At 41.0% G+C, this 16,786-nt stretch overlaps 1 protein-coding gene across 1 annotated transcript; it reads left to right on the top strand.

The window, feature by feature from the left end:
* Window positions 1-8,838: 8,838 nt before the first annotated feature.
* Window positions 8,839-14,593, top strand: SEM1 (SEM1 26S proteasome subunit). The gene is made up of 3 exons (XM_052692424.1): window positions 8,839-8,989; window positions 12,768-12,861; window positions 14,406-14,593. The coding sequence occupies exons 1-3, from the start codon at window positions 8,914-8,916 to the stop codon at window positions 14,446-14,448; spliced, it is 213 nt and encodes a 70-aa protein (XP_052548384.1). The 5' UTR covers window positions 8,839-8,913; the 3' UTR covers window positions 14,449-14,593.
* The last annotated feature ends 2,193 nt before the right edge of the window (window positions 14,594-16,786 follow it).

Below are 16,786 nucleotides of genomic sequence, written 5' to 3'. Positions count from 1 at the left end.
CTCATTTTCCTCATGAGCATAATTTACCTTTGTTAAAATCAACCAAGACTGAGAATGTCACTCAGACTGGACCTCCAGCCTTGTATTGTGCTTCAGTGGATTGAAGACCAGGCCCACAGCTCCATCCACCTCCATCTATCCAGCCAGATGTGCCTCATCATGAAGTGACCGAACATCTCCAGTGAACCATAGAACTGGCTCCTGTATTAGTTAAATTGCTTTCTAGCAAAATACATGCAATTTATATGGAGCTGATAAAGCATCTATTAAGACACTGGTTAATAGATGTGGTTGGAGCTATTTTTCAAGTATTGATAATAGGGTGGAAAAAGGGTTTCAATTAACTGAGCTAGCAAGAAGCATATGGATAGACATGTGCTCTTACACTCAAGTGCACAATTTTCACTGATTGATAAACCTAACACCCACTTGAGAGTATATTCTAGTTACACCTCTTCACCATTAAACTCTTCGTTTACCCCCAAATGAATAGATTAACATTAAGTAAACTCTACTGAAAAATTGTCCAATTCAGGAATGCTTTAATATAAATTTGCAACAGCCATAAAAGAAAATTAAAACTATGATTTGAAAACCATTATTTATAACGTACAGTTCAAGATTTCTATGCAATGAGTGATTCAAATGTGCTTTTTAAATGAATTCACACAAATCTGCATAGGACCATCAGCATAATATATATGTATATAATATAAACACCTACCTGTGAGAATATTAAAAAAAAAAGTGATTAAATTTTATTTTGAAGATTACCAATCATACTGCTTTAGAAAATTTGTATTCATAATTTTTGCTTGCTCTTAAGTGCTCTTCAAATAGCTTGGATTTTCTTTTTAAAACAAAGGAGGTCATACACCTGTCAGTCAAATCGGCATATTATATGCTGAAGAAAAATGACTACATTGTAGGGGCATTTCTGACAACAAACAAAAATGGAGAGAAGATGGGCCTGTCATTTTTTGCAACTCTCTTAGCTTTGGGTTTGAACTCAAACAAATCAGAAACTGCTTTTGGATGTATTCATCCACACTGTGCCAATGAATCGTGGGTGTCATAACTGGTCAGGAAATCAAATTCTAAATTTAGTCATTTCTGGGGCACTTGAGGAGCCATTGCTTCAGTTGCATCTCTCAGATCTACAGAGTTTTGTTTGAATTTATTTTGCCTTGTGGCTTACACGTAGCCTGCATAAACACTGAACATACAATTTCAAACTTTTCTGTTTTGTTACAGTTATACTTCAGACTGCAGCCACCTCAAACCACTTCTGAGGATCTGCGCGATGGCAGATATGGACTTTTCTCTACAAATGACCAAACAATGAAGGACAAAGAATAGAATCAGTTTTTTGAAGAGCTGACATTATATAGGGCCTATAAACTTTTTTTTCCCTATTAATGTGCAAGGACTTCTGTGAAGATTGTGCAATAGTAAGGCAGAATAACGCAATGGGAAGGATCTGCAATTTCCAGTATTGCAAAGACATTGTTTTTAAATAATTAACATTCTCTTAAATTTAAGTACAAAGGTTGCTCCAAAAGTAATGCCTCCTATTTATTTTCATGGAGAGTACAACTGATACAAAGAACACAATAACATCATTTGATAGAGCAAATTCTCAGCTACAAAACACTATTGCTCAGCATAATAACCACCATTATTTATGCATTTTTTTTTGCCAGCAATGAAGTAGGGCCTGTAGGCTGCAATCATAAAAATCTGCACCAGCAGAAATGATCCATTGCCGCTGTCACCACTGCTGAAATGCATCAGTCAGCATCTACTGCTCACATCCACCGTTTGGTCTCCATAAATGTTCAGCAAATGTTGACGAATATCAATATGTTCCATTTTTTCCACATGGAGGAATTCAGTGACACACTTCTGCTTCATACACACTTCAGGTTAGATACCATTCTGTCAGCCTGCCCCTCCGCTGTCATCTGTTGCAAAGCAACAAGATGTAATGGGATATTGGTGGGAAGGTTCAACCTCTACTGCCGTACCCACTGGCATCCGCCTCTGACACTGCAGGCCAGCATAATGAAATAGGAGGCATTACTTTTGGAGCGGCTTCCTGAAGATCTGTATTCCAGCTGCCAGCACAAAACCATGGCCTTAAAACACACAGATCTGTTCTGAATGGTTTTAATAAAACTTGTGCTACTGTTTGGAGAAAAAAATTGTCTTTATAGGTTTGCAGGAGCATGAATTATAAAACGATCTTTCAGACCTCAACGATCTGATCTGCAGAAGTGCTTAGCACCGCCAGCTCTGCGTATTCAGGATCTTTCAAAATCAGGCCCAAAGCCTGAATAGGAATGTCACCACAAGACATTTTCATGCTATTTGCAGATTTTCTTCACAATACCTCCAGCTTTTGATTGTGCTAAAGCCTTAAAAGCAAATCAGAGAAAAGGCTCCTCTATTGTGTATTACAAAAGACACAGCTAGAAACAGTAAAACTGAGAGAGCACTACTTCACATGACAATCAGGTTAGGTCTTTTACTTTCTTTCTCAGCCAACCTCAGTAATAACACACTTAAAACCAACATTTTTTGCTATAACATACTGCTGTGGGTGAACCTACCTATTTTTAATTTACCTCATATGTTAGATTAATAATTAGCACCCCACTTAATTTTACAGTTCACTTGCTGTAGTTTAATAAGTACTGTAGGTGTAAATATATGAATATAGACAAATATACAATGCAGAAAAATGATTTTATATATATTCCCATAAAACCATTAGTTTTGTAGATTGGTTTGACTAATATTCACCATTTACTCTGATGCTGTTTTTATAAGCATTCCAACTATCATTGTTGCTATCATATTCACTAAGGGTCGAGGAATTAAAGTTAATAAAAGACTTATGTGTATCAGAAAGCATGTGAGGAACAGAGAGTCTGTTTTTAAGCATTTTCTTTAAAATTCCATTCAGAGTAATCTCCTATCCAGCAGAGATAAAAAAAAAAAAAAAAAAAAAAGACTATTGATTTTGTACAGTCATATGAGCAGTGGCCCAGAAACTGCTGTGGTCTGAACTCATGTGGAAGGGTTAAATAAGCCTGGCTGAGAGGAGGAAGAGGACTTGACCCAATAGCTCCTTGTGGTTCTGATTTGGCATACTTTATCTAGTCTATTTGGTAAGCCACAATGAAGAGCAGAAAGTTCTCAGGAATATGCTCATTTTAAAGATAAATTAACTGACACTTCTGCTAGTGACAGTAGTTCATTTAGGTGGAAACCCACTTGGTGATCCATCAGAGCCCCTAGAAGCATTGAACAACACATGACAAGTGAACAGGATCTTTGAGGAAGAAGATATCTTCAGCTTTGCAGAATGTATGAAGAAGGGCTTTGGGTCTCTACGGGCTTCTGCACTGAAAAAGTAATGCTTTGGGTCATATCATGTGCTCTGCAACCTTCTTTTCCTGCTAGCGTGGCCTTGCAGCATTCGCCACCGCAACAAGAGCTAGAGGTGGCTGTCATGGTGGAGCAGGGTGCCTCGTGCTAGAAGGAGGCCAGGGAACTGCGCTGTGCTGCTTGCAGCCAGCTTCAGCATTGGTGTGAGCACGTCCACGCCTGCCAAAGCTTCTACCAGTCTGGAGAGCCCATGGTGATCAAGAAAGAACAGTAGCTGTGAGGGGAAAGAGAAACTGAGAAAGCAAGTGTAGAAGATATTGTTGAAGACATGTAGAAGTAGACATTGTTGGCAACATGACTGAAGAAGCACTTCTGGAAAGGGTGACTTTTCTAACTGTAGCTGGGACATAAATTAAGGGACTGTAGTCTGTGGACAACCTATGCTGGGGCAGAGAAGCAATAGAGTAAGAAGCAGTGGAAAAGGAGCGAGGCAGAAGGCAGAAACCACCAGGCCTTATCCCAAACTGCCTGTGCTGCCCACTACCTCACTGAAGGGACTGAGAGGAAGGGTTGGACAATGTGAACTTGTAAGAGATTATTTACACATGCTTGACCTTCCACAAATAACTATGGGGAAAATCATTCTTGGCTCCTAATATAGTCAGAAATGAAACAGATCCCTTCAAATTATGTTTTAGGACTGATACTTAAGCCAAGTGCTCTGAATCTCCACCCATTTCTGCCCGTTTCTCTCTTTTCTGAACAGAAAGTCCAGAGGGACTTCCTGGGGAAGCAAGCTATGTAAGATCATGAGGAACTGATACCTTCCCTTGATTTGACCTAGGTATCAGTGAAGTCTTTCTGTTTGCCAGTACATCTAACAGGCAGTAGCCCTGCTTAGCTATCACACATCAAAAATAACACTTGGCAATTCCTGCCTGGCTACAACATTTGATTTTATTTGGGTTGAGATTCATCTAGATAGATCTTAGCCATACCTTTGCCACTATGCAGATATGTAAAGGTAGAAGGATGATTTATATATGAAAAAAAAACGCCTTCTCTGTTCACTTGGTTCCTAATGATTCATACTAAGCCATCCAGCATCTAGTTTGGATTGAGATTGCCAATATGAGTTCAGTATTCTCAAGACAGTCTTGGCAGAGATAAACAAAGGCAGTTGTGTAATAACAGGAAAAAGACACTTAAACACCAATAACAGTTATTCCATCATACAGTGAGAGTGCAATTCAATTCCTTAAACACAAGCAACTGGTACCACTGTGGAAAACCTGGGGTATTTTGTTTCATCTCCAGCTGCCATGGGGAAGGGTCAAGGTCTCCCAGATTACACATCATGCAGTCCTGTGTTTTAGAGCATCTCAAATGACATTAGAAATTTTTGTTTAGGCAACTGAATTGTACCCTGACTGTCTTGATATCTGCAGGGAATGCAAGTCGTGGTGAACAGTACCTAGTAATTAGTCCTATGTTCAAAGCATCAATACAATTTGCACTGAGGCTCAGTAATAAATATCTTGCTGACATAGCTACAAGTATTCAAGGGTTACAAAGCTGTTTGAAATCTGGTTCTGAATGCATCTGGTTCTCTTCCAGGACATATAGTTGGGAGCCCAGAGATCAAGTGCCAAGAAAATTAAAGGGGAGTGGTGTATAGGAAGCTTCCTGCACTCTGAATGGAGGAAGATTTGAAGGAAAATAACAGTGAAAATTTTAAATGATGAACTGAGAGGAGAAGAAAGATGATACCAGGAATGATAAACAAAGACAGGAAATAGCCTGCTGGTGGTATTAGTCCTTGATTAGGAGCCCGTTAAGTTTTGGCTAGAGGGCTAAACCCAAGGAGACATTTTGTCAGCCCAAATGTGGAGAGAAAACTGAAAGACAATAGAGCAATTAGACAGAGGAAGAGAGCAGAAGTGAACAAACACATTGCCCCTATTACAATGACACACAGCTAGAGTTTTGCAGCAATACTGTCCAGCTGCCTTTGGACTAACTGAAAATGAGAAAATAAATCAAACTTTCTTTTGACTGTCAAGGGTAAAGAGAAAGCTGTTTCTTTTTCAGCCACCGGTAACCTGATAGCTTGCCAGTGTATTTCACATAAGGAAGTCTGTAAAGCAACATCTAAGTGCTCCTTGTGATTAATATTCCTTATGATCTCCAGCCACCTAATCACATACTGACCTCAGCGAGGGTCAACTGTGAGAAGAGATGGGCTGTGGGAGCAGGGTGGGCTACCAGGAGATGCTAGTGAATGATGGAGCAGCTGTAGAGAAAAGGAGAACCACTGCAGACATGAACAAATAAATAGTGGCAAAGGCACTGATCTCAGGAACAGTGCCATGAGTCCAGATCTGCACAGAGTCAGACTGAAAGAGGTGAGGCAATCCATTTTTGATGTCTAGATCTGCTGAAAGTAGGATATGCTTTTCTTCCCCAATTTATTCCAAAAAGTTATAGCATGAATTGCAGTGTTATCTTGAGACGGAAAACATGAGTTCTGGAGGATGAACTAACGATTGCTTGAGCTGCTGGATACGCTTTGTGATGCAGGATAGATACTCTGTATTGCATGGTGAATTCTTGCATTTTGAATGAAAAGCATTTGGTAGCAAGATCTTCCGTATTGTCTTGGGGAACTGACTGCTTTCCTGGATATCTACCAGCCTGCACTGTAAGGCCCAGAGGGGTGTCCACCTCTTGCATCCAGAGGCTCAGCTGGTCCTTTAGGCAGTGCCCATGCACATGGATTCCACATTATGCCCATGAGACCAGCTGGATCAGATGCACACAATGAGCATTCTCTTGCAGTATAAAGTTTCTCTTACTAGGTACTGTCTGATAGCCTGGGACTATGTAGACCTCCAAGGCAATGGTTTACTCAGAGCATCTGAAGTCCTTAATATGCCTCTGAAATTCCTTTTCAGCAGGACATTTTTTAACTAAGGCAGCTTATAAGCAAATTCATTAATAATCTGATCTATTTCCTCTTGTTAATCTTTTCCTCGTAATATGCCCTCAGCCATTAGCACATCCAATTCAAAGAAGATGGGCCCCAGCATTGAAATGATTACTTGTCCATCTGAAAAAAATTTAAAAGTCTGAACTATTGCACTGCACACATTTTTGTTTCACTGTGAAGAAAATAAAAGCTCTACTTCCATTTTTCATGTATGCAAATTAAACTCTGAATAAATAAATCTACATAATCTCACCTCCCTGCTAGACAACTTGCAGTAACATTTGCCAAGAAAAAGACAGGCTTTTCTAGTGCTAATGCATAAAACATGTTGAATATAAGGAAATTAAAGAAAAATAAAAGAAATAATAGTTAGTAAACAGCTTCTGTGCAGTTTTGAAAAAAAAAATAAAATAGAAGGATTGATGAGTTACTCAGTACTGTCTTGTTCAATCAATTCCAACATGCTACCAGTTAAGGGTCTATTTAAGTTAAGGTTTTCATTGGGATGGTCATATCCTGAACCACTGAAAGTTAAAGGTTTTTCTTTTAATTACCATGGAACAGAGTGTAGACCTCCCTGCTGAAGCACTCAGGAATGTCAGGCTGTTGGTCCTACTCAATGTACAACCCAGTTACTGTGCAGGGATTAAAGCTTCAGAAAAGCAGCTCTCTTACTCTGTTCTGGGAATGCAGGAAGTGCCTTCCCAACTTGATCAAAACTATTCCTTGCTCTGTGTCTGCAGTCCATATGGGATACAAGCCTGGTGACTGCAAGGACTGCAAGTGGCCCTGATGCTGCAACAAGGGAAGGATAAAAAAAACCACAGTGGCAGTGTGTCCTGATTAGATATCACTGGCCTTTTTCCACTCTGATTGCACGGGGTAGATGCTGAAAGGCAACTCTTACTCTTGATGGTCCATCTAGAAACCATCAAACGCCAATTGTACTTGTGTCTTAGGCACTCTCCTCTAACCTTTCAAATATGCTTTCACAGTGGAAAATTTATTCTGGACAGTTGAATCCTTACATCCTTTTCTCTAAAGAATTCAGAGACATCAGTGGAGCTAGGTCCACCAAAACTCTTGAGTCAGGTGATAGGCGCTTTATATATATAAATACATATTTTAAAAAATTGCACCTGACTCTTAAAACTGCATCACTTCATGGAATTCAGAGATGGTTTTTCTTAATGCATAAGGACATGGAAATTCTTTATTTGCTTCCTAGGGATGGAAGGGTATGGGATACACAAGGCCCATAGATTGAATAGGCAGTGACCAGTAAGAAACCTTAAGAATATATAACGTAAGACCCCACATCACAGGCAAAAGACTGGCAATAAAATAAAAAAAAAATTTTTTCCTAACACCTGGCTGCAGAAGGATAAGTACTTCCTGCTTGTCTTCTGTACAGTCTCGTGGTTCAGAATACGGGATGTCGCTCATATCATCCAACTCTTACGATCACTTCTTGTAAGGTCTGATTTGGAGAATGCTGTGCAGATCAGATCCTTCAGGTAGCATAGGACAGGTATATGTTAAGAAGACAGACATGATATGGCAGATACCGGTGTCCCTGGGGACATTACCAGCAGAGAGCTAAATGTTTAGTGGGATTACAATGAGGTATGAAGCCATCTGGGAGAAAGGCCACATAAGGCAATACAAACCTCTGGTTTCCAAAGCCTGTGGTATTAGATTTAAAACAACAGATTTAAAGGTCTTTTTTGTTTTAGGTTTTTTTTTTTTTTTTTAAAGTTTTTTTTTGTTTGTTTTAAATCCACTGTTTTAAATCAATCTTACAAGTAGAACAGATAACTATGAAGGCATAAGTATCTTTTTTCTCCACAGCAGACGTATAGGTAAAGTTGCCAGAACAAATTCAAGCTGCTTCCTGCTCCACAGCTATTTGAATCTGTTTGTCAATAGTGCTTTCCAAGTCAATTCTTTTTTCTTAGATAACCTAGGTGCAGTCGAGCATCTTTATGCTGCTGAGCATGCTGCAAAGTCAACTCCGGGTAAGGGAAAGTCTAGAGGGCAGCAGCTGAAAGGTCGCAGACCTCTACAAGCTTTTGTTACCTGACAGCCTACTACTCTGCGGATAGAGAAGGATATCTGATAGTCCAAACCGCATGGCTTGCTAAACGTACAACAACATTAATGCCTAGATTCCATACACTGATTAACAAAACTGGAGTTTTCACGATTCTCACAGCCCAAACAGAAACAGAGTGAAATAGTACAGCGAGGACGCGCGTTCAGCGTGGAGTGGGGCTGAAACGAGCACCTCGGGTCCCGTTTTAGGGTCCCGACCCGCGGAGCCCCAAGCCGCTCCCCCGAGGCAGGACGGGCCTGGCCCCGCGGGTGCCGCTGTGGGGGGGCGCTGTGAGGGAGGCGCTGTGAGAGCGGCGCGGGAGGCGCCGAGAGGCGGTGCTGAGAGGCGGGCGGGCGGCGCTGAGGCGCAGGCGCAGTGGGGGCCGCGCAGCGCCGTGCCGCCATCCCGTCAGTGTCGGCGGGCAGCGGGGCCGAGCATGTCGGAAAAAAAGCAGCCGGTGGACCTGGGGCTCCTGGAGGAAGACGACGAGTTCGAGGAGTTTCCGGCTGAAGGTGCCGAGTGGGCCGTGAGAGGCGGGAGGGAGAAACGGAACGGCGGGCGCCTGTGGGCCGCGCCGCCTGCCAGCAGGCCGCGCTGGGCCGGGCCGGGCCGGGGAGAGAGCGCGGCCTGCTGCGGGCGGGGCAGTGCCGTGCCGTACAGTGCCGTGCCGTGCCGTACCGTGCCGTGCCTCCGAGAGCCCCGCGGGGACACGGCCGTACTCGCTGCATCAGCGGCCGGCGGCCCCGGGTCCTCGCTGCTCGGAGAGCGCTAGGTCAGGCAGGAGGGGACGCGCAGCCCGGCGGTGCTGTGTCATCGTGCGGAGCGCGGGGGCCCGCCGTGTCCGGGTGGGAGGGGATAGGTGGCGGCGGGAGCTGCGAGGTGGAAACCCGTGTGGGAAGGGAGCAACCCACGCTGTAGATGCTCTAAGTATCGTCCTTGCAGGCACGGGTGTGTGTTGGTTTGTTGGTGCAAAATGCATTGAGGGAGGGAGCTACGGGAATCTGTGCTTCTGCAAAGCAGCCCGAGGGCCTGTCACAGCTGCGGACTTGGAAAAGACCCTGTTTGGTTCTCTGCCCCCGGTTCTGGCAGGTCTCTTGAGCTGCGAGTGGCGATAAGTGATATGCAGCATGGGTGGAAGGTCTGGGGTTGTTTTTCTGTCCAGTGTTCCTCAGAGGTGATTTCTCAGTGGCCTTATGGCCCATCAGGATGCAGAGTACTGCACTACGTGTACCGACGTTATATTTGCACATAGCAGAGATTAGACCTAAAATAAACAGAGAAGATGAGCCCTTTGCTTTCTTTTCCATATGTTTCTTAAAAGGGTGAACACAGTTATTATCATTAAATATAAATATTGACTGTAAGGATGAAGGAAGTCTTAAAGCATGCATATGAACCTGGGATTGGTCAGCACACTGAGCTGCCATTACGTGAGTTGCTCATCTGTCTCGCAGAGTGGTGAGGTTCACAGCTCAGTGCTCACGATTTGAATCTTGATATTCATCTCAACATTTTGTGCCTTGAAATTTTTCTTGTCAACAGAAAGAATTTTTTTCACGATCTTACCTTCATATTCCCCTTTCACTGCCTGAGAAAAAGTTCTTTGAACAGTCAAGTAAAGTTTAAACTATAAAACTGTGTTTGAAACTGGAGGAAATGGTACTACCAGCGAATCAGACTGAATTAACTGATTGTTAGACTCAACATGCATCTGTGTACAAAACAAGCAAGGTAAAATTAATACTACTTGCATCTAGCTGTGATCCTAAAGCTGAGTAACTGGAGATGCTCTTCACACTTCTGAGTGGAACAGACTTTTATTGAAGAGTAGCCACAGCCAGACTTCCTGCTGCTGTACCTTGCTAAAGAGGCCCAATGAAATCTTCAAGTGAGATAATAATGTTGAGAGGTTATAAAGAAGGTTTGAACTGCCTGGAAGATTATCTGAAGTTACCTGGGAAAGAGTATAATAAATATTTGATCAAACTCATGCCAAGTTACTGCTCTTTCAAATTAAAATACCTTTTTCTATGCAGCAGAATAACTACATTTTATTACTGCCCTTCCCTTCAATCCAAAGCAAGTTAGATAATGCAGACTTGTGTTAAGGACAGAAACTGTGGCATTTGGGAAATCTTATTTCAATGTGGGCTTTTTCTTGAAACAGTATGTCAAAGCAAGTTTCAGTGTCCAGTTCTTAAGAAATACAGCATGATACGTTCAAGTGTATGTGAGTTGGTCGCTAAAAGCATCTTGTACAGTGCTGCTCTGAATGTAATGTGTGAAATAGTGGGATTTTTGGTTTTTATTATCTACTCTAAAGAGCACTTTGTTGTCCTGTCCCAAGTGAAAAATATGGGGAGATGTTGCATTATATCCAGATAATTTTTTAAGGAATGACAAGTTTATCAAAATGGATGTTGTGATTTTGGTGTGTAGCAGCAGTACTTAATAGTAGTAGCAGGCTCTCAGATGTTCTTTGCATTTCCAGTCCCAGATAGTGCTATATTTATTGTTTTTTACCATTACTTATAGGCATGTAGTAGAGCTGGAATAGCTGTATGTAATTCTGGGCTATGGTGTCAACACACAGACTGCAGAATTGTAGATTGTAGAATCTTGTAGCTACAGCAGGGAGAGTGTAATTTCAGCATTACTTCTGCTTTTCTCTCCCCTCCCTCCCTTTCTCCTTTCTGCTCTGGAAGGCAGTGTGGGCCTTTTTGCCTCTTCTGTACTTAGTGTTGTTTGAAGCATTCTTCCAATGCTCCTTTCATGGAATCACAGAATGGTCCGGGTTGAAAAGAATCTCAAATATCATCCAGTTCCAACCCCCTGCTACGTGCAGGGTCGCCAACCAGCAGACCAGGCTGCCCAGAGCCACATCCAGCCTGGCCTTGAATGCCTCCAGGGATGGGGCATCCACAGCCTCCTTGGGCAACCTGTTCCAGTGCGTCACCTCCCTATGTGTGAAAAACTTCCTCCTAATATCTGACCTAAATCTCCCCTGTCTCAGGTAAAACCATTTCCCCCTTGTCCTATCACTATCCACCCTTGTAAAAAGCATCTGTAATTGAAGCTGAATTTGTTGTGATGAATGCTAGTTGCTGTGGTTTTTTGAAAACCATTTTGAGCTATTTTACATTAGTAGGTAGAACTTGACTTTGATAGTGGTTAAGGCTGTTCTGAGCTTTGCTTTTTGTATCAGTCCAAATAGTCATCAATGGTTAAATTTTTGTTTTGGAAAAAAATGTCAATTGCACACAAATTGGCAAAGCTTACTGTAGATTGTAATCAAATAAAATCCCTCCCTTTAGCCAGTGAACGGTACAACTAAATTCAAATAATGCATTCTCTCATACTGCAGTTTTTCCTCATCTGCCCCATTTCTTTCCTTTCCTTTCTTTAAGACCAGTAGAATTTCTATGTTCCTCCATCTCTTTTCCTTTATATAATTTGAGAAGTTTAATAGTAATGCCTTCTGCATCTGTGTCTTTAATTGGTTACAAATAGATTTACTTTCTGGGTGAATCTCAAGTGCTAATTTTATTGCCTGTCAGCATTAAAAGGAGAAGAAAACCAACTTTCCTTTTTGTAAGGGAAATGAACTAATTCTTCATCTTTTATCCTACAAGGTGCTTTTCATATGTCTGTCCATGTTTAATGTTACTTTGGCCCTTTGTCCTCAAAGCTTTCCCTGAACTCAGGCATATGACTAAGGGAGAAGTAGAAGGTTGTTGGTAGCAACTGTTGGTGGCAGGTGCATCTTCTGCCTTTGCTGCATGGCAGATACGTTTGTGGCATCCACAGACTGTCAACGTCTGCTGTGAGTCAACTGAGCATCTGTATGTGTGCTCTGGATAAAGCATTCAATATGCATTTATCTTTTTAATCACAAGGAAAAAATATTAAATACAAACCTGGAATTGGGTGCCTTTTGTTGAACTAGGAATCAAATACTCAATGATGGTTTTTCGTACTGTGGTGCTACAGCTTGTCCATTTGAACGCAGAATAGCCCTTATGAGTACCTTCACGCCATGATGCGAGGTGTGCAGTGCTTTGGGTACCAAGTTGTGTTCTGATCAAAAATCAGGAGTTTGATTTTTATTTTTTTTTTTTAAATAAATCTCACTGTGCTGTTTGGTCTCATGAACACTTGAGAATGATCTGAACTTCAATAGAAAAGTGAGAAATTCCTTATCATCTGAAGTCTGCCTTACCCAGAGGTCACTGAGACGTGGTACCAAAGCAGTGCAACATTTGCTATGTAGCTTTCTCTTCCTGTCTTTAGATTGGACTGGTTTAGACGAAGATGAAGATGCACATGTTTGGGAAGACAACTGGGATGACGACAACGTAGAAGATGATTTCTCCAATCAGTTAAGGTAATTTTATTTTTTAACTTAGTATTGTAGAATCTGGATAAATGTTTAAAACTGCACTGTTCAGTTATTAATATCAGAAACTCGAAAATCTGCTGAGTTGTCTGAATTGTACTACAGAGATTAATGGCAAGGGAGCCAAGATTCTCTGTGCTGTGCTGTACGGTAAGCAAAGTTATTGCTAAAATCTGTGCCTTCAAAATAGCATTGCTGTGCTTTGACCAAACAGACTGGTGATTGCTGGAAAACTTTTCCATATTTGTTCAAGTTCCTTTCTTCTGGGTGATGAGCAGCAATAGCAGAGTAAATATTTATAATGTGCTTTAAAAAAGTGATAATAATTTGGGAACCTCTAATCCACTTGTATAATCCTCTAGGTCACTTGTCATTTCAGTTAATGATTTACTTGTGTAATTGTCATTTAAATTATTTCAAGAGTGAACACAAATTCACATTTCATAATTAGTCCTTCATTATGTAGCATGCAGAGTAAATGTCTGCAGTACTGCCTGATTAACGGTTCCTGGGATGATCTCCTTGGTAAAGGGAGAAAGTGACCCTTTGTGTGGCAGATACAAAACTAGTTTGTTGTAGTCTTTGCTTACAAGTTTGGAAGGTAGTTAAATTGTAATATTGGAAATGTAATGCTGACACACAGAGAAATACAAGAGTGGTGTAATTCTTAACAAACATAGTTGATCTCGACAGGCCTTCAATATATGTCTTAATTATAGCCTGTAGTGTTGGCATCCTCACATTGGCCCTAAAATGATAGTTTGCATTATTGCTTTGTTGCAGCATGTTTTTATTTCATCTTCAGAAAGGAAGTGGTGCATTCCTCCACTTCTAGAATTCCAATGCTGTGTAAACTAACCTGAGATTTAGACTGTTGTGTATAGATACATACATGCTAGGACTAGGATATAAGACTATCCAGGGCGTAGTTCTGGCTGATGTGTTGGAGGCAGGTAGATAAGAAGCTATCTGGAGATGGATGAGGAGAAGTGACCTTTGGCAGTTGCTGACCTGGTGTCCCAGCAATAAGTAACTTGAGCAAAGTGATCATGTTTCCTTGGAATTGTTGTATTGCACCAAGATTTAAACGTGATATTAATGTATTTTTAAAATTATGCATATATATATTTTAAGTACATGCATTTAAGTCACTCAGATTGGTGAGCTCATTGAGTTTTAGGAAATGTTGAGAATACACAGTATGAGACAATGCTGTGGTGTTTGTTTTTTTCTAATGGGTTGCTGCTGGCTTACTGGTGCTGCTCTGCACCATGTAGTTCAACCAGCCACAGCAGATCAGGGCACAAGTAAATGTGGTTAGAGCAAATATTTGTATTTTCCATATGAGATATACTTCTAGTGATCCTGAGACGTTCACATGAAGAACTACATAAGTAAAGCAGAGGTTGATGGTGTGAATGAGAAGGCAGTGTGTCACGTTCACTGTTCTAGAATGATTGTATGTTGTGCAATTTGCATTTTGAACAAATATTTGCATTTTAATGTGCACATCTTTATTTTCTTTTACACAGAGCTGAATTAGAAAAACACGGATACAAGATGGAAACTTCATAGCTTTTGCTGATATGGAGTGGTGTAACACTGAACTTTGGACAGACTATACTGAGAAACGGTGGAAAATGAGAAGACGCTTAGTTCATTATCTGCTTGAATTTATTATTGTTTTGTATGGAAAATAAAGTTTTTAATCTTAGCCTGAGTCATATGTTCAGCCTCTGCTAAACTGTAACTTGTCTTTTGGCTCTTAGATGCCTTGTGTGACAGAGTTCACAGATCCTCATAGATTCAGTAGCTGATGTCATTGCACCAGCTCCAGTGATGGGGAATCAAATATGCTCAACCAGAGTGAGAACTGGGGAACATTTCTGTTATAAGTGATGTGGAGCATAAAATCAATAAAATACTCATGAAAGAGAAAACACTCCTGTATTCCAATTCAAATGCAGCACAGGTAGAAAAGATCTGGGGGAAGTAATGAAACTTATTTTGCTTTAGGACTTGATCATAATGACTTGGTTTTTTTCTTAGTAATTTAATGTGGGTACTAGTTTGATAGCCTCAGAAGATAAAACCCACTCTAGAGTGCATCTTACTATAGCAGAAGTCCAAAATTGACAATTTTGTCTTGTCATTTTTCAACTCTGTTAAAGAAGAGTCCTTGCTAGAGATGAGGAAAGTTCTGTTCTCATGGTTATTTAATCCTGGGAATCTCTGGTGAAATTGCCTCCAATTTGCTGGTTAGAGCAGTTCATCTGTATGACACAAATGCCTGCTGAGAACGGAAATCAAACTTCCAACTCATTTCATGGGGGCCAACAAATAGTTGCCAGATAGATACAGGTGTAGTGACTGGATTCGATTACTCTCTGAACTAGAAAACAGAAGGTGGAAATTACAAAATCCATTACCAATTCCATGAACTCTCCCCCAAGGAGCTGTTAAAACTGGCGTACACAAAGACACGAGGAGATAAGGCAATCCTGGAAACGTAGGCCATGATTGCAAATAAATATTTTTTATTATCAGGAGACAAATATAAGTGTGCACTCCTGGGACTTAGCTGCTTACCTGCAAATCAGCTGCTTGCTATTTCATCGATTCTTTGCAGAAGGGAGAAGACAGTTGTTTTTTAAAGTGGGCGTTCAGAATAAAGGTGCTGGATGATGGACATGTTCTAATGGTACTAAGTGCTTTTTTTTAACCCTGTTAACTAAATAGCAGTATCTTCTGTTATAACTGTGTTTGTTAATGCAAAATGCTAGGAAGATGACAAAGGCAACTGTCCTCCTCCCCACCCCTTCAATTTAAGTGGTGCTGTATTTATGGTGGGGTTAGGCTGGGGTTCTTACTGCTTTCTCAAGGTAGCTCTATAGAGACTGAGGCCTTCCATTACAGCAGAAATGATTCTGCAGATCTGAATGTTTCAGATGGTACTAATTCTGTACTGCTTCAGAAAAGAAAGGGAGCTCGAGTAGGTGACTGGTGGGGATTGAAATACATGGCCAGTGCACACCAGTTCTGCAGAATACAAAGTGCTGGTGTTCATGTGTTGTTGGATAACCGAAGTCTGTATATTGAGCAGCAAATAGCAATGCAAGCATCCTTCAATTAGAGGTGGGGGGTTGCGAGTGTACATTGAGTACAACTCTGGGATCGCTGGTGCTATTGATGTGTTAATACTGGGAGTTGAGTAATGAGGCGGACCAAAAGAAGATGACAGATGAGTTATGGGAATGTCTGCAGCAATCTCTGTGTATGGTCAGCTGCTTTCCATTATAGGATTTGGAAACCTGGCTAAGGCAGCCCTATCCCATCAGTTGCTAGCAGCAGGAGGAAGCCATTGAGACAGAAAAGCATCTTTGCCTTAAGAAATCTTGCTTAGTTTTTGCTGAGCCACGGTTGCCTCTTTTCTGCTTTCTTCACAAAAGTGGAATTAGAAGTCTAGGCTGTATTTCAATAACAACCTGCTAACACCATCCCCAGCTAAAAAGTAAATCTATTTTGCTTTTATCCCCAGCAATCTATTTTGAAAGTGGGTTTGCTGATGTGGTTGTGTAATGCTATCTGCATTAGAGAATTCATTATGAAGAGATAAACAGGTCACATACAAAATGGTATGGCAATGTACTGCAAAATCAGGCACTTTTTTAAAAAAAATTCTTTTCCCTTTCAAGTTTATTGGATGGTCACACAGGTTCAAGACTTTGGAACCTTTCTCTTCAGATAGTCTGCTTTTCTTTCTAAACATATTCAAATCCAGTTGTTTTTTTTTAAACTGGAGCTAGAGTTCTTTGCCTGTTTTTCCTTTTACCTTTGAATGCTCTGGTTTTTTAGAGGGAAAGCTGTCTAAGATGTCATTGTAGCAATTCACCCCAATTTACCTGTTGTAATG

This window comes from Tympanuchus pallidicinctus, unplaced genomic scaffold, assembly GCF_026119805.1.
Source record: "Tympanuchus pallidicinctus isolate F22 unplaced genomic scaffold, pur_lepc_1.0 scaffold3, whole genome shotgun sequence".
In the NCBI taxonomy this organism is placed as follows: Eukaryota; Metazoa; Chordata; class Aves; order Galliformes; family Phasianidae; genus Tympanuchus; species Tympanuchus pallidicinctus.
This window is presented reverse-complemented; position numbering and strand designations above follow the sequence as displayed.